A 22,873-nucleotide genomic window follows, 5' to 3' on the forward strand; every position below is an offset into this window, starting at 1 on the left:
TCTTTATTTTAGAGAGGTGAGAGAAGAGAGGAGAGAGAGAAGGGGCGTGGGGAGGAGTGGGAAGCATCAACTTGTAGCAGTTGCTTCTTGTATGTGCCTTGAATGGGCAAACCTGGGGTTTCAAACTGGCCACTTCAGCATTCCGAGTCAATGGTCAATCCACTGTGCTACCACGGTCAGGCCATCCCAAGCTTTCTAAGGGCCCTTTAAGTGAAGTAAAATGAAGTCTGGATGACTAAATGACCTTGGAGCTCTCAAACTTCTTGACTACGACCCAAAGTAAAAAGACATTTTTACTATCCAAGATGTATCAAGATGTCCACCCTGGCCAGTTAGCTCAGTTGGTTAAAGCATCATCCTGATACATCAAGGTTACTGGTTCGATCTCTGGTCAGTGCACACACACAAGTCAACCAATGAATGCATAAATAAGTGGAATCACAAATTAATGTTTCTCTCCCTGCCTTCCTCTATTCTCAAAAAAAAAAGTACAGCTACAACTAACACATATTTCAAAACTGACACTCTTCACAGGTATGGTACACTCTGACCTACTGGGTATGGTGACAAAGCACACATGATAAAAATGCATAGAAACACACAACACACAAATGAGTGCATGTAAAAGCTGGTAACATCTGAGCAAGGCCAGGACTGTGTCCACATTGGTTTCCTGGCTATGATTCTGTATTAGTCATACAAGACGTCGCCACAGCCGGCGACTGGGTGAAGGGTACACAGGATCTCTGTATTATTTCTTACAACTACATGGGAATCTACAATGATCCAAAACAATATAGGAAATGAAAATGCTGGCTGTGATGCAGGCAGGAAATCTCATGCTTTATTAATGAGCCTCAGACCAGCTGGAGCATTAGACGGGGACAAATGAAAAGGGGAAGGAGACAGAAACCATGAGGATGGCCCTGGACCACTTCAGGCATCCCTACTTTCTCCTGATAGCTCTTTACCAAGCAAGTAAACTTTCTGAACCAAGTTTATTGTAGGGATCAGTGTCCGGCTAGGGGACAGCAGATTTTGCTAGGCTCTGTACTACTTGCTAAGCACAAATCTCCCAAAGTAAGTTTTGTGGAGGGCCAGTCCTTTGGGCTTTATATGAGGAAGAGAAATGTGGTCACTTGGTTTGCATCAGATCCACACCTAAATATCTATCAACGTCTTGCAGAACCACACATATCCTGGAACACGTTTGGAAAATGCTATACAGTGTTCATGATAAAAGAATAAGCCAGAAAACACTTTATGTGTCTATCACTGTCCCAGTAGCTTCTTGGCTGCAGGCAGACAGACTTAGTAACCGAGTTTTACAGCAAACTTCTTCACGTTGACTCACCAATGCCAACCAAGAGCTCCCGAGCTAGCTGTTGTCCCTAAGGGAGGGCTGAGGGCTCCTGACTTCAGGTTTCCCAGCTCCGATCTGCAGGTTCCCCTTCCTCCCTCCTGTCCTTTGGACTCACAGTCCAGAAACCCAGCAAACTCTCATGTAAGATAGAAAGATTTTATTTATTAATGACCTGAACCGTATTTCTTTAGATACAGGAGTTTTGAACTCAAATACTTAAGAGAAAACAAGTTAAGATTGCATTATCCTGCAACTCATTACCAGTAACATATTGCAAAGCAAAACAGCTTGGAAGGAGACTGGGAGGGAAGGGGCGTGAGGGAGGGAAGATAAAGAAAAGGAATTAAGTTGATCAAGTGGATTTCTTTCTTTCTTTTTTTTTTTAATTCTTGGGAACTATGAAGTCCTTGCAAGCACAGCTCGTTTCTGCAGATTATTTTCCAAACTTGTACAAAATGGAACCAAAATGGAGAATCCCTTAAGAACCTGAAGAGGTGCAACATTAAAAGCTACGATTATCCAGTAGCAGTGTTCCAGCCTTCCGTTGCCAGCTGCTTCCTCTTCCTGTTCCCAAGAGTTAGCGGGATGAAAACGTCTTCCCCCTTCAAAAGCAGAGAGTAGGTGTGAAGGCTAGTTTGGGGCTCACTTTTCTTCCACCCCATATGCCTGGACCAGGGATGGGATCCCAACAAGACACTAGGCATGAGGTGGAAAGGGTCCATCAGCTCTTTCTTCCTATTGATACTGTGGAGTGCTATGAAATATTTGTGCTAGGCCCACGAGGACATTAAATGTAGTAAAGAGAAAGGAGAATCACTTGTCCACAGTTTCTGAATGGCAGAGATCTTGCATTTTAGATTGGGCTCAAGCCATTTCCTGGTCGAGTTCAGGCTCCTTCTACATAGCTTGTATCTTTCTGGGCAGCAGATAGCAGTTCCATGTAAGGACGTTCACCCATGGGGCAGGATGTTCAAAGGAACACCCCTCAACTCCACTCTGGGTTATAGAATACCTGCCTGACCTCAGGCTTCTGAGTCATGGTGTCCAGTTCCACCTAGTATTTTCCCATAAGGGCCAGCCTTGGAAACAGGCTGGTTCTCACCCACAGAGTATTTTATTTGGTAGAGCAGCCTAGAAGCCAGCAATAAGAACTATGGGAAAATGGGGCAAAAATATGGCGGCTGAATTTTTCCTGCCCTGAATGTCTCACGCATCCCAAATGAATCTGTATTTTATCACCCTCACACCTTCAACAAAATGTTCGTGAGCACTCTATTCTGGCAGAGCCCGTGCGGTGCTGAGACGCTGGCTTCTGACCCAGGGCCATTTCTCGCAGCAGGCCTGCCCCCTCTTACATGCTGTTCATGGTTCTGCAGAACCTTCCTACTGTGTTGTGCTGGATAGAATGAGTGAGTGAGTGAGTGTGTGTGTGTGTGTGTGTGTGTGTGTGTGTGATCCGGGCTTCTCCTGCCCAGCTGAACCAGTAGCTCATACCCACCCTTGGTTACATGATCTGGCTGTCAGGGAAGATGCAACTGTCTGCCTCTCCCTTATTTCTGGGACCCACCCCTGCCAAACAGAGGTAACGGGACAGAAAAAGGCAAAGCTCCTCTTTGTAAGTCCGTGGAAGGGGTTTATGGGCAGTCTATTCATTTCAAAGACTCATCCTCTCCCACTTTCCCCACCAGGAGAGGGAGTTGTTCCTGCCTCTCAGACAACTGCACTCACTTCGCTGTGATCCCCAAGAACACCTGCTGGCTGTGTAATGAGGCTGGGGACGAGGCCTAGGGGCAGATACGGGCAGCTGCTGCCCAGTGGGCTTGTCTCCTGAAGGGACAGGGAGTTATGGGACTGAAGGTCCCATAAGCAGGCAGCCCTACGACCATCTATTTACAATGCCCCGTGTCTGGTGTGTGACAGGCTGGCCAGTCTGGTTTCCTCTTGCTGTCCCTAGCTGCTCGTTTACCTCCTGGTGAACTGCTCATTCATCTACTGAACTGTCTTCTCTCCACTGGGCCCTGAAAGTGGCACAAAACTGACTGCCTCACACTCAAGGTCACCCAAGTGATACCCGGTGAGAGCAGCACTCCTGGGGAGCGACCCGGGAGAAGGAGGCGGTAACTCTAGGGCTGAGACAAGGTTCTAGAGGGGCAGCAAGAGCACGAGCTCCCTCAGCGCACACACCTTCTTCTGCCCCCCGCCCCGAATACCTAGCACAGGCTGCCCATCACTCGTTAGGTCCTAAGCAGTAGCCACAGAGCTCCTACAGAGAAAGGCCTCTGGTACCAATTTCAGGCGATCTCTAAAGCCTTTATCTAAAGAAGTCAGAGGTGACTCACTGCTGTCTGATGTTTCAGAGTCTGAAAACATTCTACTCAGGAACATAAGAGTCAAAGACCTCTCTCATCCTGTCAAGGGGCAGCAGAAGCTAACTTGGTAGAAGAGGCCTCTCACACCCCAGCAGGGAGCCTGAAGCCTTTACACACCACACCTACCAGAGGCTGGCAAAGACATTGGTTATGAGTGGCACGGGGGGCTTAGTTCCCCTAAGACTTGAATTCAATGGCCTATGACCATATCTTAAGAACAGGATGACCTGAACTACACCAGAAGGGGGACCAGGCCCAGCACCTTGCACAAAGACCTAAATCCCTAGATCGAGAGGCCTCTCTGGCACACGCCCACCATTTCCATCCCTGACAAAGACAACTTCTTCTCCATGCAAATGCCTGCTGAGACACAGAGCAGGAAAAAGAACATGGGTATGTGTACGTTTCCAGGCCTATTTACTCAACTAAATGTTGTTAAGCAAATTACGTCTTCTCCAGGAAGACCTTGAGGAGGACAAGACTGACCTCTCAGTTCAGGCCCAAAGAGAACACAGCTTACCTGGGTAAAAAGTCCCTCTGGCTTTTTTCTAGCTGCCATATTTCTAGCTCGCAAACACGTGGAAACAAGGAAACCAGCCCGGCCCACTCAGAGTGAAAACCTGCTCATCCCATCAGCAGCCTTCAGGCGGCTACAGGCCCAAGCCCGCCGCCTCATACAGACAGCTCCTGCCCAGACGCCCAGAGGGCCAGAGGGCCAGGTACCAACACCCACTATTCTCGCTCAGTGAGCTCAGCAGAGGAAGGTGGTCCTGCCCTACTCACGTGATTGTTTTCATTTCTTTCTTCTCAGCATCTGGGCGTGCGCGGTTCAGCACCTTGAGGAAGTCAGATGTTTTTGCCCGCATACGTGTGTGAATATAGGCCTGGGGGTAAACACAATGAGTACTGAAGCCGAGTCATGTTCTAGAAAGACAGCTCTGCTTTCTTTAGAAGTTATCAGGAAGGTCTGGAAGTGTACACCCCGGGACTGACACAGGGCCTTGCAGGGAAGCAGACACAGACCCATCTCTGAGGTATGGGGCTGGTGGTGGCGGGAGATGAACAAAGACCAGGACTTCCCGAAGCCTCCAGAGCCATCACTCAGAGTCCAGAGCGAGAGCCTGGACTATGGAACGACTTTGTATGTCGTAGCTCTGGTGGAGAATGACCGTGCACTGGAGCCGCGGCGCTGCGGCCCTCTTACCTTGGAGCACTTGATGTGGTAGTGCAGGTAGTCCCGGAACGTGTGGATCAGGTTGATGGTGTTGTCTCGGGCACTGGCGTTGGTGTGGCGAGGGAACAGCACTGCGGGGGGTGCACAAACAAGGTGTCAGTGTGTTAATACCAGTGCCCGAGGGCGGAATGACCAGCAGCCCAGCCAGCTCCCAGCTCCTGCTTAAGTAAAAGCCGCTCACTTCATCAAGCCCAGGCTGTCAGGGTTTCCTCCTTGAGACACGGCAGGGAGAACTTCCATAACCAGCGCAGGTGCAGGGAGGGCAAGGGCACGACCCCGAGAAAAACAAAATCACGGCAGAGAACCGAGGTCCACACGAAAGGGTGTGGTCCTGGGCACTCAGCCCAGGCCTGGATTCTGGCCGTGCACCCCCAAGTGGGGAAAGCCTGCCTGCCACACACGCACCAGCGCCTGCCTCAGCAGCTCAGAGAGCTCTCTGAAAGGTGACACTACTATCCCCTAACTTTGGAGAGACACTTCACCCTAAATCAAGAACGCAGGATTAGGAAACAAAGCCTGCCTGTCCTATGTCCTCGGTGCTGAAGTAGAGTAAGCCTTCAGGGAAACCAGATTCCAGACAAGACCCTGTGTTCTTCCAGTGAAAAGCAAACACGAAGGACTTGACCTTTCTGGATGAGAACAGACAGGAGGAGCTGCTTTGGACGGGGGTGGAGAAACCCCCTCCTGGGGCACGGACACCTGGAGACCTACACAGGCGCTTAGCCCTCTGCTTCCTGAATCTTCTCTGTTAACTGCACCTTCTCTACTCAGTGGTCTCATTAGCAAAATCCTGAGTGTGAAATTTTGCTGAAATGAAAAGGAATGCCTCATAAGATGAGTGGGAGCCCTGAGTCAATGTGCCCCGAGAAGAAGTGAACACCAGGATAGGAGATGACTACAATGTACAGAATCTAAGATGTTCATGCCAGGAAGTTTACCATTAGTTTATGGGCCAGAGAGAGAGATATGCTGTCCATTAAACTGATATGCTGTGACTTGCAAGCTGCATCCTAACCTCAAAAAAAGTGTAGTGTAGATTTAATGAAACGGTAAATCGACAAGCGCATCACCAATAACCGGTGCACCTCTAGCACTGAGGTGACTTCAAGAAAACTCCACAAAAGGAGACCATTTCAGTGGCATCAGCTACATTGTGTGTGCACAGTGTTATTCCAAACCGTCAGCTCTAACAACGAGCCAAGCCAGCTCACTGGGCTGAAGCAACTCCAAGACGGAATGACCCGAATTTCTTCAGTGGGAAAGTAAAATAAGTGAATCATGGCGTGGAGCTCGAGTTTAATACCAAGACTCACGACAGAGAACTCCCACGTAGCTGCTCAGCAAGGCTGATCTCCCAACACTTGACATCAGGGGCTACCCTTTCTTCATTAGGATTTCAGAAAAACAGGGAAAAGGGGAGATGACTACTACACTGCTCACAAAAATTAGGGGGTATTTCAAAAATGAATATGAAGCGATAAAGTATCCCAATTTTTGTGAGCAGTCTATATAGGACCTATAATTAGTGTCTCGTGACACCCATCCTACAGCCATGAGTATGGCAACAGGAACAACGTGGTAGGCCTGCCCCTGCCTCCCTTTCCCTCCTTTAACAAGGCCTGTCTAGGTGCGGCGGTCTGCAGTACGGACGCATCAAAGGCACATGAACACGGCACCCCCATGCTGCTTACCGAAGGTAATGTAGCCAATGTTGTCACCCACGGCCGCATCGGTGTCTTTCAGCTCCAGAGGGGGTTCCCTGTGGCTGAAGAGGACCTGTGGGGCTGTGTGGCTGGCTCTGCGTCCTTCTTTGAACTCCTGATAGGATAAAGCAAAAGCAACCACAAGAGAACCTGGTATAAGATAAGGAGCAACTTACACTGTGGGGTGTGTGTGATCTTTGTAGCCCTCTGGGCTAGCAGATGGCTAAAAATCAACTATACCTACTGTGAAATATCACGAGAGCTGGCTGCTACCAATGTACCTCAGATTCAAAGAGGAGAAATCATAATGTACTCAACAAGTCTGATATTTGAAATGTGATGAAAAGCACTGTTACTCCTCTTCCCTTTCTATTGTTTTAGAATATCAGAATTACATCTGAGATTAAACAGACAACAGGCCTTGGCCGGTTGGCTCAGTGGTAGAGCGTCGGCCTGGCGTGCAGGAGTCCCAGGTTCGATTCCCGGCCAGGGCACACAGGAAAAGCGCCCATCTGCTTCTCCACCCCTCCCCCTCTCCTTCTTCTCTCTCTTTTTCTCTTCCCCTCCTGCAGCCCAGGCTCCACTGGAGCAAAGTTGGCCCGGGCACTGAGGATGGCTCCATGGCCTCTGCCTCAGGTGCTAGAGTGACCCTGGTTGCAACAGAGCAACACCCCGGATGGGCAGAGCATCGCCCCCTGGTGGGCATGCCGGGTAGATCCTGGTCGGGTGCATGTGGGAGTCTGTCTGACTGCCTCCCCGTTTCCAACTTCAGAAAAATACAAAAACAAAACAAAACAAAAGAAAACAAAAAAAACACAACAGCAATAAAAAACCCAGAAAACAAATTGCAAAACACTGGGAGAATCAGATTACATTTAAGATAAGGGCTATTGCTTAATAGTTTCTTTTGATTTAACATGCAAGAGGCGGTATTTCTTAGGAAATCTTGAAAATTTCTAGATGAATGGATCCTTAAACTTAACTCCTTTTATCTTTGCATATAAAGCCCGATGAGCTGACCAATTATTCATCATGCCCCTCACCCTCATCTCCACATCTTCCAGTCTCATGAATACCACACTCTCTCTGGACTCCGGGTGTTAACACAAGTCTTGGTTCACTGAAATATCTTAGATCCTATTACTATTCAGAATTCATCACTCAGAACTTTAGACCAGATTCAAGTTCTTCTTAGGGACAGAAGACAGCAGAGTTAAAGAAGCTGAGTTGTCTTAATATTCATTTAGACAAGAGGACCGTGTGTCATGAGAAATGCAAGTCTGATATTTACTGCTGGCTCTTGAATGGCCCTGAACTAAATAGCCACCATGCTGCCTAAGAGCTAATCCCTTTAACAAAATGAACCCACCCATCCTCATCACACTATAGCAAAGTCACCGAGGATATGACAACCACCCATTCTTTCTGTTTCAATATTCAGATGGCAAGCTTTTCCAATCCATACATTCTTGTGTAAACAGATAAGTGATACGAGGCATCCATGTCTCAACCCAGACCTGCAAGAGCTGAACTAGATTTTCCAGCAATGCCAGCAAGACCAGACGATCCAAATTCACTGATGATGGCAGAGGAATAGAACCAAGGGCTTGCCAAGGCCTTTGAGTTTTATGAGCACTAAATGCATGTATAAACAGCTGATCTTCTGCGCTCAAATATGACCTCTTTTATAACACCATCTCCAGCAGGTTAAGGCAGCTGGCGGCTCTTTCCGTGGGATTCCCGTGTCTTCTCTACAAAACCTCTACTTGGATACGGCACTATTCTTTAATGCAGCTGGCTTCCCTATCAGGTCGTGAGCTCCTGAAGCCAAGGATTCTGCTTCATTCGTCTCCAGTTATTCCCATCCTTCAAAGAGGATGGCTAGCACACAATTGCTGAATGAAGGAATGCCCTTCTATCTTAGCTGACTAGTGTCATACATTGTAGAGGAAGGAGCGAAAACTATGTTTCCACTTGTAGGTAAGAATAATATACATAGATCAACAAGCAAGCCTCTAGCAAATTTATACCAAAGGAAGGGTAATACTTGAGGAGTTCTGATGCCTAGTCTGGGATCTCTATTGATGGAAAAGAAATCAACCTAACCCCCTCTGGAATTTTGTCCTCCAAAGAAAAAAATTTGGAGAGGTAGGGAGGGAATCAAGATCATTCAAAATGGGAATTCCTAAAGCAAAACTCCTAAGATTGCCCATCTCTAGAAAACACCTTTTATTCTGCAAAGGGGTTGGGGGGTTTTCTAACTCCTGTTGATTTTACTCTTCAGCCTCAGGGGAAAAAAACAGAACAAATAATAATTGTCTGCCAGCATTTTTGTATGTTTAGTAAGCTTCTTGAAGGCTCCAGTTCACTTACACATATGCCATTTGCATCCAGATGGGGTATTTATAAATCTGAGGTAACTTATTACCATTTCATCAGTTCTGTATATATAGAAAATAATACACTTATGACTTGTGTAACAAATATACAGTACTTCTGATTTGGGACTGCCCTTTAGCAAATCTCAGGTCTTTTTCTATGGCACTCCCCCTTAAATGACACTTATAAACTAAGCAACCTGCCAATCAACTCACGTACCAACCAACCCAAATAGTTTCATTAGTGTCTTTGTTACGTATATATCAGCAACACTGCTTATTTTTTCTCCCTCTAACTAGGATGGATGTCTTGAGCACCACAACACTATCTCCCTCTTCTATCACAGCATAATTCATTATAGAAGTTCAGAATAAATCCCAATTATCTACAGAAATTTAGTATATGATACAGGTAACACCTTGAATCAGTAATACACACATGGGCTTTTAAATAATTGCGACTGGACCCAGTCTGTAGCCATGGATAGATGAATGGTAGGGTCCATCTTCCATGTCATATACCAGGAAAAACTCCAAACATAGGTAATAAAAAGGTTTATGTGTAGAATAAAACTGTAAAAATTCTAGAAAAATAAACAGGTCAATTTCTTTATAATTTTGAAGTATAGAAGGAGTTTCAAACTATGACTAAAAATCAAGAAAGCCATAAAGAGAAGACTGACTAATTTATCTATGTATAAACTACTGCTGAATGGGGGGAAAAGCCTACAAAGTCTAATGACAAACGGGGGGAAAAAGTGCAACTCTTATCACAGACAAATGGTTAATCTCCCTAGTATATAAAGAAATTGAAAAGATCAACAATCCAACTGAAAAATGGGTCAAGAACATAAAAGAGACATCTCACCAGAAAGAAAACAACCAACCACTAACATGGAAGATGCTTTGACCTTGCTCACATGAGAACACAGATACCCCTGTTAACCTATGAGACTGGCAGAAGTCCAAAGGTGTGACAGTACACTGTGGGGAAATGGGCATGCTAATCCAGTCCAGGTGGGAGGGAGAATAGTACCACCTCTGTGGGGAAGAGCTCGGCAATAACTACCAAAATTACTGACTGTGACTCTGTTCTCAGGTCAGGAAGATATCCTATAGCTAGAACCACCCATGTAAACAGGCAGCAAGGGTCCCCAAGATAACATCTTTACAACTGCCTAAAGAGGCAGACTGCTTGTGTCTTGTCCCTAAATATAAAGAAACCAGTGGTTCCAACTGAACTTTTCTGAGTTACTGACTTTACGATCTAATAGTATAAAAAAATTCTCGTTCCAACTTCTACTGGTTCCCACAGGCTAAGCACTGAAACGATGACGCCCAGCACTTTCTCCGTGCAAGCGCACGCCAGCTTGCACGTCTACAAGATAAGGCACCAAAGCCAAGCACTACAACCGATTGTGTGAATGGGGATGGAAACTCCCTGTCTTTTTTCTTTTCTTTTTTTAAATTTTTTATTTATTCATTTTAGAGAGGAAAGGGAAAGACAGAGAGAGAGAGAGGAGAGAGACAGAGAGAGAGAGAAGGGGGGAGGAGCAGGAAGCATCAACTCCCATATGTGCCTTGACCAGGCAAGCCCAGGGTTTCGAACCGGCGACCTCAGCATTTCCAGGTCGACGCTTTATCCACTGCGCCACCACAGGTCAGGCTCCCTGTCTTTTTTCTATAGGCAGTAAGCATCCCGCAGAGTCTGTCAAATGACAAAAGTAGGAATTGTGTTCTGACCAGGCTGGACGTGCATGTTAGCACGGGAAAACCCACAAAGGCCCACAGCAAGCAGACTAGTGACCATGAAGGACTTCAGTGTCCCAGGTCACAACATTCTCTGCCAGGCATCTATTGTTCTCCTTTCTCCTAGAACTTTAAAATAACTAGGCCCAGGGAAGTAAGTGCTCAAATGACTTATTTGGGGAAAGAAATCCAGCAAAGTCAGTTTGGGTTTCTATGGTCATTTCAAAGAAGTTAACCCAGTCTTTGAGTCTGGAGGGGGAGGCAGGGCAGATGGCTTCCTGAGCACAGCCCTTTCACATTCCAGACACCGTGTGTGCCTGCATGGAGCCAGGCTGGTTGCTGACTGCAGATACCGTCAGTGCAAAAGTGCAGACTGTTCTCCCTTTCGACAAGTCCCCTACCACATGTACTCTGAGGGAGGAGTTTACACTCATACACACAAAAAGAATACATAAAATTCTCCCAGGGACCAAATCTCCAGTCCTCTCCAAGATAAAATCTGTTTAAAGTACAAAAATAAGCTAAGATGACGCCTGGAATAAAATGGAACAAGATTGGTAAAAAAAACCTAGCCAAATCTAAAAATATACTTCATAGCTTTTAAAATTAGTTCGTCAGTCTGGATTTACCCCAATTTCTGAGCTACTGCATTTAATTCCTCAGTCAGTTCTGCATAAGAATTGATGAAGTGCCTGTCCAGAGGCTTACATTCTGGACCCAAGATATATCTCTCTCTCTATATCTATGCGCACAAACACTCTCTCTCTCGTAAAGTTTAGTATTCCCAAATGCTGGGAGTATCAATACTCCAGTTTTTCTGCAGAGACTCCAAAATTAGAGTTTCTGATTCATTAGCCTAAACCCAAAAGGCCATGACAGATGGATCAAATTGAGGCGATGCGATCACTTTTGAAGATTTCCCTAGCCACTTACTCAAGTATCCTCACTATATTAAGCACAACTATCTTTCAATTCTATGTAGCAAAAAGGATTATCCCAGAATCCTTAAATCCCATCACCCTGCTAAGGAACAGGACATACAACATTGTTTTTCTTTTACACTTAAACATTGTACTAGATTTTGAACGCTGAGCCATCTCAGAAGAAGCCAGCCTGGATACCACTTCACCATCGAGCTCTCCTGTCCTAGAGCCAGCAACTGGTTAGCAGATAGCGTGACAAAGTCACAACAGTTGTACTGTATCACAGTGGGTCCAACTGCACTGGAAGTCCAGTTACCAAACGGCCTGCTACACCCCTTTGCCCTTCACAGTAGATGAGCGTCTTGTGAAGGAGGCACTCTATGGTGACTTAGGTCCAACTCTGGCCAGTTCTCTTTACTATCAGTTCAACAACTCTACCCTATTAATGCATTACCTACTACTTAACAATTTTCTATAGACTCCATTCTGCAAAGACGTTAAGACTGAATGAAATCAAGAGCAGACCTTGCCAGAATTTGAGGAACACAAGAGGACAGAAAATATAACCAAGATTTAAATCAAAGATCCCCATGGCGGGAAGGATGATTAATATTTTAGTCACATTGTTAGTATGTTTAATACTCAAACCATTCTCCAGTCCAGTCCTGCAAAGGCTAAAACCACTGAGAAAAAGAAAACATTCAGTGAGTTTGGTGGGGGCTGTTTAAATCTGCAACAAGTTCCAGCATCAACAGAACTGCTAGTCCTCTTTTCTATGCTTATGGTGGGCTTGGCACCAAGGGACAAATCACCACGCGTGGTTTCCCCCCAAGATGTCCGCTCCATACCTGCATGAACACCTTTCCAATGACCACATCGTCGTCATCCTTAAACACTGTGCTGAAGACTACTGTGACTCTGTCCTTTTTAGACTCAACATACCTGAGGGGAACAAAACCCAGGACAGTAAGTAAAGAACCAGAACAGGGTTTTGTTAAGAATTTGATCTACAAGTGAAGTGGGAGTATTAAGTCATAAATCTCTTAATTCATAAAACAATGTGTGCACAACGAGACTAAGTAGTTATGGCCAACAAAGTCCATATAATAAATGCATGGCCTAAGAGTGGCAGAAGATGAAAATCACCAAAGTAGATATACTAACTTTGCCTATAACAGTGTTTTTTGGGAGGGAGCTGTTGGGAGCTGGGTAAGGGAGATGTTGAAGGGAATATGGGGGAGTGGGGATGCGTTCAGAGAGACATTAGAATCTATGTAAACACAATAAATAAATAAATTAAAACAAACAAACAAACAAAACAATGTTTTTCAACTGCCGGTCCACAGACTGGCCTGTCAGAAATTTTGTGCCAGTCCACCAATGAGTGAACCACTCTGAGTATGAAGATCACAGACCCAATGATCTTAGTCAAATTCACTGATGCCCAGGCTGATTTCTGCCTTAGTGGTCCCCAAGTGTAGTAAGGTTGAAAACCACTGGCCTATAGAGTATGAAATGGATCCAGGGTTAGTAATTCTCTCAACCGCATTTCTTTATATACTACGAGACTGATAGTACAAAGATGATCCAAGAGTTGCAGTAACACAGAACCTATGGTGACCCTGGGCCTCCAGATTACCCAGGCTAGATGACTGAGGGGGACTCAGTACAGTGGTGCCTTCGAGAAAAGCACTGCATTTTCTTTTCACCTTTTGCCAACTTTCAGTATCTGGAGACTAGGGAAATGGCACCCCACCTCCCTGATAATACATCCTAGCTTAAAGAATTTACGAGAAAGACACTTTCGGGGTAATCACACAACAGATAAGGCTGACCTAGCTCTCTGTCTTCCAATAAGTGCATGTGACAGTCACACCCAGGCTTCAGGACCAAATTCTATACTCACATGGTCTCATCATCCCTATAATGGATAACTGCCCTGTTCTCGCCTTCCTTGCCCTCTTCTTGGAACTGGAAGTATTTCTCAAAGACTGAGGCAAAACAATTTCGTTTCAACATGCCAGCCTGATGCACAATAGAATCCTTGGATGCAGGCAGATTTAGGTTTTCAAGGTCGTATAGCAAAGAGACATTGTATCCTGGAGGAGAAAAGATACCCAGCAGTTATATTAAAAAAACAAAAAAAATCTTTCCAAGTTCTAATGACATTTTATTTTGTCTCAGTAATTATACTTTTAACCCCGGTAGAATGCTGTCCATTCCCATCTATCTCATAGGACAAATGAGGTAAAATAAAATCTCAATTCTCATAACATCACTGTAAATATATATAGCTAATTAACAAATGCTAGACAAAAACAAATCAATATCAATAATGATTACAAATAAGGAACGGGAGAAAGTCATACTCTGGGAATTTTGATTAGGAATGTGTTCCAGACACAGAGGGAAGCAGACTGGATAGGCTATCAACCTATAAGGAGTAACCTTTCTCTCTAAAGTTTAATGTGCCAAGTATCAACAAGCTGGATAGCTTTTTGATAATAAAATATGCTGCCTTATGTGCCATTGTAAATCCTTTGTGGAAAGAGGCAGGACATGGATAAATCTAGAAATGCGTATGTCTCTAGTTGCTTTTATTTGTACACACTATAACATTTTCAAAGTGTTTTTAAATATTTCACTTCATTTGATCTCCATAAGAACTCTTTGAAGCACACAGGTTAGAAACGGTTATCATCATTTCAAGGGGGAAAAGAGGTTTAAATAGGCAAAGTGCCATGGAAAACGCAGTACGACAGAGAAGTAGAGGCAACTCTATTTTAAGCTGAAAAGTGGATCCAAATCCTGGCCGTGCCAATTTTATGACCTTGGACAAATTGCCTAACCTCTATAATTGCTGCATCTTCTTAGAGAAAAGGGGGTGGTGGTGGTGAGATGGGGGAAACTACTGGGAGACTTATGAGAAAGTGCAGTCTTTAAAGTGTCTGGAACATAGTGAGTCATCAATAAGTGGAGCAGAATAGGACTGAAATCCAAGTCTGCTGACCACTACACTATCCTGGCTCTTCACAGCACACTGTGCACAAATCCCAGCAAACAAGGCCGGCACACTTGATCGTACAAGGAAATTATTAATACGCGCCTAAAAGCCTATCGATGATTTTGCAAAACTGTACATCACCAAGAATCATTTCAGATTCTAGGCAATTGATGGAAATACTTTTACCAGAAACTGCATGGACTTCACATTGCCCAGTACCTTAACCCTTTTTACAGTACTTTGTTACGATTTAATTTTCCCCCAAAGCGCTCCTGAGGTCTGTGTTTTTTGTTGAGTCTATCCTCACTGAGAGCATGGGCTATCTAAATCTCTGTGATAGATAGTGCTTAGCACATTTTTGGCCCTCCAATATTAAATAATCTCAAGCATCATTCCATTTTAGGGACCTGAAAACCAAATAACTGAGTACCAGATTAGATAAAAAGAAGAAAATATTTAAAGCTGAGGTTTGCTAGTTTTAAGAAGCCAAATAAAACAAACTAAGTAAAACTATTGCTCAAGTCAGACTTTAAGTAAGGCTTCTGAAATGATGAAAAAAACATACTGAGGATGAAGAAAAGTAAAAAAAATCTAGTATGGCTTGCTGAGTTTTCCAAACTTGCCCAGATAAAGCCCTAGGAAAAGAGAAAGAGAACACTATTTTCACATGCTTTGCACTTGTAGTGAACACAAAGTCTGCAACCTGGCTGAGTGGCTGTTTTAGCAGGAAGTGGAAAGACAGGCCCAGGGAGAAAATAGGAGCTCTTGGTGTTCTATTCTGGTGGTTCTGATAGATTTAGGATCTGACCTGTGATAAGCATGACCAAGAGTTCCTACACGATTTGTTTTAGTTCTGTTCTTTCTGAAATTGCTTATTCCTCTTAAGACTTCCTGTGTTATTTACCTTTTGGTTTTTATTTCTGCTATACATTGGTACCGTCACTTTGGGGAATAATGCATTTCATGCAGTCTTCTTTATGGACTGTAGTCAAAGCTCCCATGAACAAATATTCCTGGTACCAAGTTACATTCCAAAGGCACCTTTCTGTATTTGGTATTTTGTTTCCAGAGCAACATTTAGGAGACAGGGAAAATATCCTAATAGGAGTGTGAGGCAGGGCCTCGCTGTAAAAAAGGAGGAACTAAGCTAGCAGAAGTAACTGCTGTTAAAAGAAAGAGACAGACACATCTTTGCTCTTAAAACAATGTGTTAATCAAAGTACCACAGCAACAATATTTGAGTAACAAATATTATGCTGAAATGGTCTTACTATTTTGTCCTTTGTGGCCCAGTTAAACGCCTCAGAATTTGAGACTATCATTTAATTATAGGGATGAGAATATTCTTTAGTTTTTTCCACTTTAAAATCCCTTTGAAGCAGTATATATAACACAGTTATTCTAATCAAGGGTGGTCATGGTGCTTTTTAATTCCTCTGGCCATTTTTATTACTTGAAAATACAAGAATGGTTGTGAATATTCCTTTTCATTCTCCAAATGTGCAGTGTACAGAAAAAGGTGTTATTAGGGTTTGGGGTGGGAATCAGTATTTGCTTAGTCTTCTCAAAAGGCATCTTTTAATTTTTTTAATTCATTTTCAGAGGGGGGAGAGGGAGGAGGAGGGGGAGGGAGGGAAAGATGGAGAGGGAGAGGGAGAGGGAGAGGGAGAGAGAAGGGGGAGGAGCAGGAAGCATCCACTCCCATATGTGCCTTGACTGGGCAAGCCCAGGGTTTCGAACCAGCGACCTCAGAGTTCCAGGTCACTGCATTATCCACTGCGCCACCACAGGTCAGGGCTCAAAAGGCATCTTAATCACCACAAACAAAGGTGGTTCTGCTAAAAGATTAAGGAAAAGTCAACTGGTGGCTTTAAATAGTAAAAACACATCAATTCTGTACACTACACTGCGTACTACTGCAAAAGCCCCTTAAAAGCTATTTTTTATGGAGAAAGTTGAAGTGGGAACTGGACTCATGCAGAAATATTTGTAAATAGGTGACCAAAATCCTTTGGCTATAAAAAGTGTATTACAGGCCCTGGCCAGGAGGGTCAGTGGATAGAACATTGTCCTGGCACACTGAAGTTGTGGCTTTGCTCCCTGGTCAGAGCACATATGAGAAGCAACCATGAGTGCACAACTAAATGAAACAACTAAGTGGAACAATGAGCTGATGCCCCCCCCCCCCCCCCCCCCCCCCCCCCCCCGTCTCTCTTAAATCGATGGAGGAAAAGCATACTACAAACAGGACAGGTCTCTTCCAAGTCATTTCAGTCATGAACATGAACATTACTACATACCTGATTCTGGATTTACCAAGAAACTACCGTACACTCTCTTTAGTAACTAGAAAACACAAAAACAAGTATGTTAATCCAAAGGCCACGATAATTTCATTACTTTTAAAGCACTGAACTTGCCAAGCTTCTCCTAAGCCAGCACTCTTCCTTTCGTCTGGTGGATGGGACACTGGCTACACAGAGCGGGAGGCAGATTTACCTGAATTACTAAGCAAGTGACTCACAGAATGGAGATGAAGGCCCAATGCTTAGTCTAGGATCTGTTTTTCAATCAAGGCTCATCCTTTACTTTTTTAAGACCTGGTCACACTCTTTATATATTCTCTGTTCTCCTCCAGATCATAAACTGCACATGCCAAGTGAGTTTAGATGATGTCAGTTATTAAGTAAGTACAGGCCAAATCACTACCCCAGGTGAATGAACAGATAAGCCAGAATGGCTGGGAACTGATTCCAGTTAGCCTGCTTTTTTCATATCCTTTAAAGTTATTTAGTTCATTACCAGCTTTTTAAGGCAAAAGAATGAATTATTGAATCTTAGCTAGTTATTTATACTAGCGGGTCAAACCAATGCTTTCTGCCGCTGGCCACCTGCCAGCTTTTTGGGAATAAATGATAAAAGTGTTTTATTACATCTTCCCATTTTTTTTCTGTGCTGGTTTGACTGTCTGACCTGGTGGAAACTGCTCCTAGGCTGACAGCTTAAGAAACAAACTTTTTATTTTGGGAAGAATAGTTCTGACTTAACATTATATGGGACACATTAAGCACAAAAAAGGCAGCTATTTGGAGACAGAAAAGGGTAAATTAAAGTCACTAGAACTTAATAACCCTTTTGGTCATCTGTAGTTTTTCTATGTTAACAGGCAAAATACAGACAGGCTTATTATTCTCAGTAGGGAGGGAAGGTGTCAATACTATTCCACAAGAAGGTAAAACTACGGCCCATATACTAACAACATCAGTAGTAAAATAGGGTTGCATTTATAGATTTTAGTCTCTGAGAGAATCCAATTTCTAATACTATTTCACCACACACACACTAATGGTCATCTTACATTTTCTGGGATACCAAAAAAGGGCACTTAATGTATGACAAATTAACAAATTAAAAGTGAACAAATGTACTAACTTTTGTTTTAATTATAGAAGTTCTAGCTGCACATTTTAAACAATTCCACTAGGCAGAGAAAACCACTGCAAACACAGGCAGCGGGAGTGGAGCGCCATGTGAGCAGGCACCCTGTCCTGCTCACTGCTGTGGTCTCAGTGCCACGTACCCGCACAAAGGACATGCAATAGGTAGATGTGAGTACCAACGTTTTCAATGTACTCTCCAGATATTAAAAAAAATCAGTAGCAAATCATATATTTCATGTCCCATTTGAAAAAATGATCACATAGCGAGGTTCTCTGTGCCTCCATTCTTAAGTATTCTTTAATATTCCACATATTTAATCATTTCCTTTAGCAGTAAGAAATTCTCCAACTGCAAAACTTGGATAATAGAGTGGACCTCAAAGCATGAAATCAGTGATCACATATGTTTGAATTAAGGTAAAAGATAAATAGTGCCACATATAGTTCCTATTTGGTGACCATAGACCACTGTGAGGTATCTCTTTCACAGAAGAGGAACTGAAAGGGAGAGTTCAAGGTTATAGAGTTTATAGGTGGCTGAGAGTTCTGATCTTTCAGGTGTCTTATCTACCATTTCTTCTAAAAAGCTTGGGGGGAAAAAGTAACATGCACCTCCTGTAAGAATTTTACTGGCACACTGCCCCTAAGCTACCATTCTGTACTCTGTGCACTACCTGTATTTGGAGGAAGGGGAAATCAGATGTGGGAGAAACCATGGCTACTAAGGTTTAGTTTAACTCCAAGCTTACTAAATTAATCTTCTGAGATCTAAGAGGTTTTTGGAGCCAAATTCATACCATGTTCAACTCTTCTGCTCCCTCCCCTTGGCCAAACCAGCCAATGCTCCTGTTTACTTCACTTGCACTTTTAACTATAATTCACTTTTTAGCTTTCGCCCACTCTTCCAACCTCACACCAGGAGTTGGGTGTAGGCAACCTATCAATCATCCCCATCAGATCTTCCCACCCTGGTGGCATAGGCTTTCTGCCTTGAAAAAGGCCTGTGACAAAGTAACAAGCTTCCTGTGGTTATCACAGCCTGGTCACTGTTTAACCAACCCTGGGAGCCATTTACTGTGCACTCTGCTCCAACACGGTGAGAGGTACTTAACTTACTCCACCCACTTGAGTGGGTGGGGTTGGTTCTTTGACCCTTGCAGTGGCTGTAAGAATAGCAATGTGCTCTGGAGTTCCACTGTTAAGGAAAGCACAACTGGAGAGATTTAAGAAAGCTAGCTTAATTAACACTTCATTTCCCTTTCCTTCCAAGGATTTATTATTGCACCTCGATCTTCATAGAGAGGACTGCCCAGAGAGAATCATTACACAATTTGGTTCTCGGTTCAACTGTTTAACAATTCTTTTCAGCTAGTTATTCTATGGTTAATGTAAAGCACGGCCACCTTAATAACTACCTGTCTTGCCTCTGGTAAAGAAAGGAATTAGCTACTATCTTTTATATAATATAATCTTTTTGATACTTTATATGACTAGATCTTTCTCCTGAAGCTTTTCTTTTCTAGGTAAAATAACTGAATACAAATTCTAAACATTTCTTCTTGCACTGAATTAAGAGGCAAATCAGAAAAGGTTTTGGCTCTTCTCTTGAATTTATGGGGCAAATCAACTGTACATGAACAACCAAGGGAAGCGATTACCTATGGCTCTTTTTTTTTTTTTTTTGTATTTTCTGAAGCTGGAAACGGGGAGAGACAGACAGACTCCCGCATGCGCCCGACCGGGATTCACCCGGCACGCCCACCAGGGGGCGACGCTCTGCCCACCAGGGGGCGATGCTCTGCCCATCCTGGGCATCGCCATATTGCGACCAGAGCCACTCTAGCGCCTGAGGGAGAGGCCACAGAGCCATCCCCAGCGCCCGGGCCATCTTTGCTCCAATGGAGCCTTGGCTGTGGGAGGGGAAGAGAGAGACAGAGAGGAAAGCGCGGCGGAGGGGTGGAGAAGCAAATGGGCGCTTCTCCTGTGTGCCCTGGCCGGGAATCGAACCCGGGTCCTCCGCACGCTAGGCCGACGCTCTACCGCTGAGCCAACCGGCCAGGGCCTATCTATGGCTCTTGGTATTGTTTGGTTAGAATACAATTTTAGTTTTTAAACCAAGAAATTTCTGAGATTTGGTTCAGATTCTTTTGCAAACAGCCATTTCATTACATAAGTTTTAAATACTCAAAAGCTACCACTCTTGAGCAAAAAGAACATAGAAATGGCTGTATCTTTATTCACCAGATTAAGAAGAACCTAACTTGTTAAAACTAAAAGATATTTGAAAACTGATTCAGGAACTGAGTCATACTTCCTGCTTTGAGCCTCAACCACAATGTGCTCAAACTGGTGTAATAGCATTTTCTTTCTTCCATAAATGGCTCTCCCCAGAGCAAATATAGTTCAACAGGAACCAAACTTGCTACTTTAACCATCGAAAGAAGCCAGTGAATAAGGCATGGCCACCAAGATTCACAATGCATGGACCTCCTTTCTTATTTCCCCTAAGGTAGTCATAGGAGGAAGAGACACTTAAAGAGGCCAGCTCTAAAGAAGATTAAATCAAAAAATTCAAAGGGAAGATTTGTGTCAATTTTCTGAATGAAAAATTACAATTATAAACTTTAAACAGGCCAGAATTAACATACCTGCTTGACACAGTTATAGGAATAAAGTCCATCTCATTTTTGTGATAGTTATTTGGTACTGGTCAAGGAGAATGCACCTTGCTGCATTTTTTGACCTAAAGCTGGTTTTGTTTTCAATGGTTAGGGAACATCTTTATTTTTCCAGAGTAAGCCCTGGCCGGTTGGCTCAGCGGTAGAGCGTCGGCCTAGCGTGCGGAGGACCCGGGTTCGATTCCCGGCCAGGGCACACAGGAGAAGCGCCCATTTGCTTCTCCACCCCTCTGCCGCGCTTTCCTCTCTGTCTCTCTCTTCCCCTCCCGCAGCCAAGGCTCCATTGGAGCAAAGATGGCCCGGGCGCTGGGGATGGTTCCTTGGCCTCTGCCTCAGGTGCTAGAGTGGCTCTGGTCGCAACATGGCGACGCCCAGGATGGGCAGAGCATCGCCCCCTGGTGGGCAGAGCCTCGCCCCTGGTGGGCGTGCCGGGTGGATCCCGGTCAGGCGCATGCGGGAGTCTGTCTGACTGTCTCTCCCTGTTTCCAGCTTCAGAAAAATGAAAAAACAAAAACCAAAACAAAAAAAAACAGAAAAAAAAACCAAAACAAAAAAAAGCAAACAAGCCAAGAGTCAGCCTCTTTTGGGAAACACCCCTTTCTACATCATTACGGGACATGGGAGTCAAGAGCCCCTGGTTAGGTGGACAAGCTGTCCAGAGCGGCCAGTGGGAGGGATTCAGCGCCTTGGATCTTCTGATTGGTAAGCTGTCAATAAAAGGTGAGGAGGAAGAGTCTCAAGGAAGATGATGTGGAACTTACCTCATCAGCACCATGTGCCTGAAGTTCCTTGTAGAATTTCAAAGAAATACTGACCATTACTTTTGTTTTGTCTCCATTAGGATTTGAAATATGATAGAGGACCCCATCAAAATCTGTGAGTAAAGTGAATAAGATTGCTTAACTAGGGAATGGGAAATAACATCTATCTGTTGCAGGCCACAAGAAAGCCCCCCTTATAAGAAGGCATAAATGTAAAATGGCATTTATTTTAAATTCTGTGGGCACTCAGCACGAACACCAGGATGGAATTGTTAAGTACCTATCTTGCTCTTTTCTAAAAGCTGTTACAAAGCTATTCTTACCTTAACCACAACCTGGTGCTGGAAAAATTTTTTTAAAATAACTTTTACTATGATGTATTTTAAACATGTATGAGAACAACAACAGTGTAATAAACCCCTATTCCCATTATATGGCAATTATCAACACATGGCCAATCTTGTTTCATTTAGACACCCCCCCCCCAATGATTTATTCGAAACCAAATCCCAGACACCACATCACAAATATTTCTTCTAATCTATGAGACCCTCTCCTTCTGGCTTCTGTCCTCCCAAACGACAGAGGACTTACCCTGTGTAGTCCCCGAAACGAGGTGCTGAGTGCTATCTCTTTAGGGAGAGCTAGCATTCCTATAGGAGGGGCTGGGGATGAACACGCTGCCAGTCATAGCTCTCCCAAGACCATCTTGTCAAGCACCCTCATTTTACAGAGGGTGTTATATAACGCCAAAGTTCACACAGCAAGGACGTATTCTTTACAGGGAATAGAAAGCAATAACATCTCTCTCTGACTTGCTGACTAGGTCTCTAGCATTTTTACGTTTCCCCACTATTCTAGTTCTAGGCAAACTGAGATAATGGCTACTTAAAGATAATAACTTAGTATTTCAAAATTCAAAAATCTTATTTTGTACCACAAAATTAACCCCAAATGTCTAAGATCTTAGCAGGTAACTGTACACAGTTCAAGAAATTCTTAAAGACCTCATAAAGACCTGACATTTAAGAGGTAGTACCCCATATGTCAAAGATTGTTTTAGGAACAATTCTGTTTTCTATTTTTTATATTGTGCTTTCTCTTGAAGCTATTTTCAACCTTTTCCATCTCATGGCACACATAAACTATTAAAATTCTGTGGCACATCAAAAAAAAGGGGGGTATACTTTTGATTCATCCACACCAGACAGCTACTGTTGTGTGGACTGTTGTCATTTTCTTGACAATCTAAGGGAAGAGAGGTCAGTGCC

At 43.9% G+C, this 22,873-nt stretch overlaps 1 protein-coding gene across 2 annotated transcripts in view; it reads right to left on the minus strand.

Moving 5' to 3' along the window:
* Nucleotides 1–1,505: 1,505 nt before the first annotated feature.
* ARPC2 (actin related protein 2/3 complex subunit 2) overlaps nt 1,506–22,873 on the minus strand; it is a 30,839-nt gene continuing 9,471 nt past the window's right edge. For both annotated transcript variants that reach the window (XM_066280346.1, XM_066280347.1), the window contains exons 4-11: nt 21,603–21,715; nt 17,024–17,069; nt 13,626–13,818; nt 12,568–12,661; nt 6,658–6,784; nt 4,937–5,037; nt 4,516–4,616; nt 1,506–1,965 (exon numbers count right to left, since the gene is read on the minus strand). In XM_066280346.1, coding sequence (XP_066136443.1) covers nt 1,941–1,965; nt 4,516–4,616; nt 4,937–5,037; nt 6,658–6,784; nt 12,568–12,661; nt 13,626–13,818; nt 17,024–17,069; nt 21,603–21,715 — 800 coding nt within the window. In that variant the 3' untranslated portion in view covers nt 1,506–1,940. The remainder of the gene's footprint in view (nt 1,966–4,515; nt 4,617–4,936; nt 5,038–6,657; nt 6,785–12,567; nt 12,662–13,625; nt 13,819–17,023; nt 17,070–21,602; nt 21,716–22,873) is intronic.

This window comes from Saccopteryx bilineata, chromosome 5 (assembly GCF_036850765.1).
Source record: "Saccopteryx bilineata isolate mSacBil1 chromosome 5, mSacBil1_pri_phased_curated, whole genome shotgun sequence".
Classification (NCBI taxonomy): Eukaryota; Metazoa; Chordata; class Mammalia; order Chiroptera; family Emballonuridae; genus Saccopteryx; species Saccopteryx bilineata.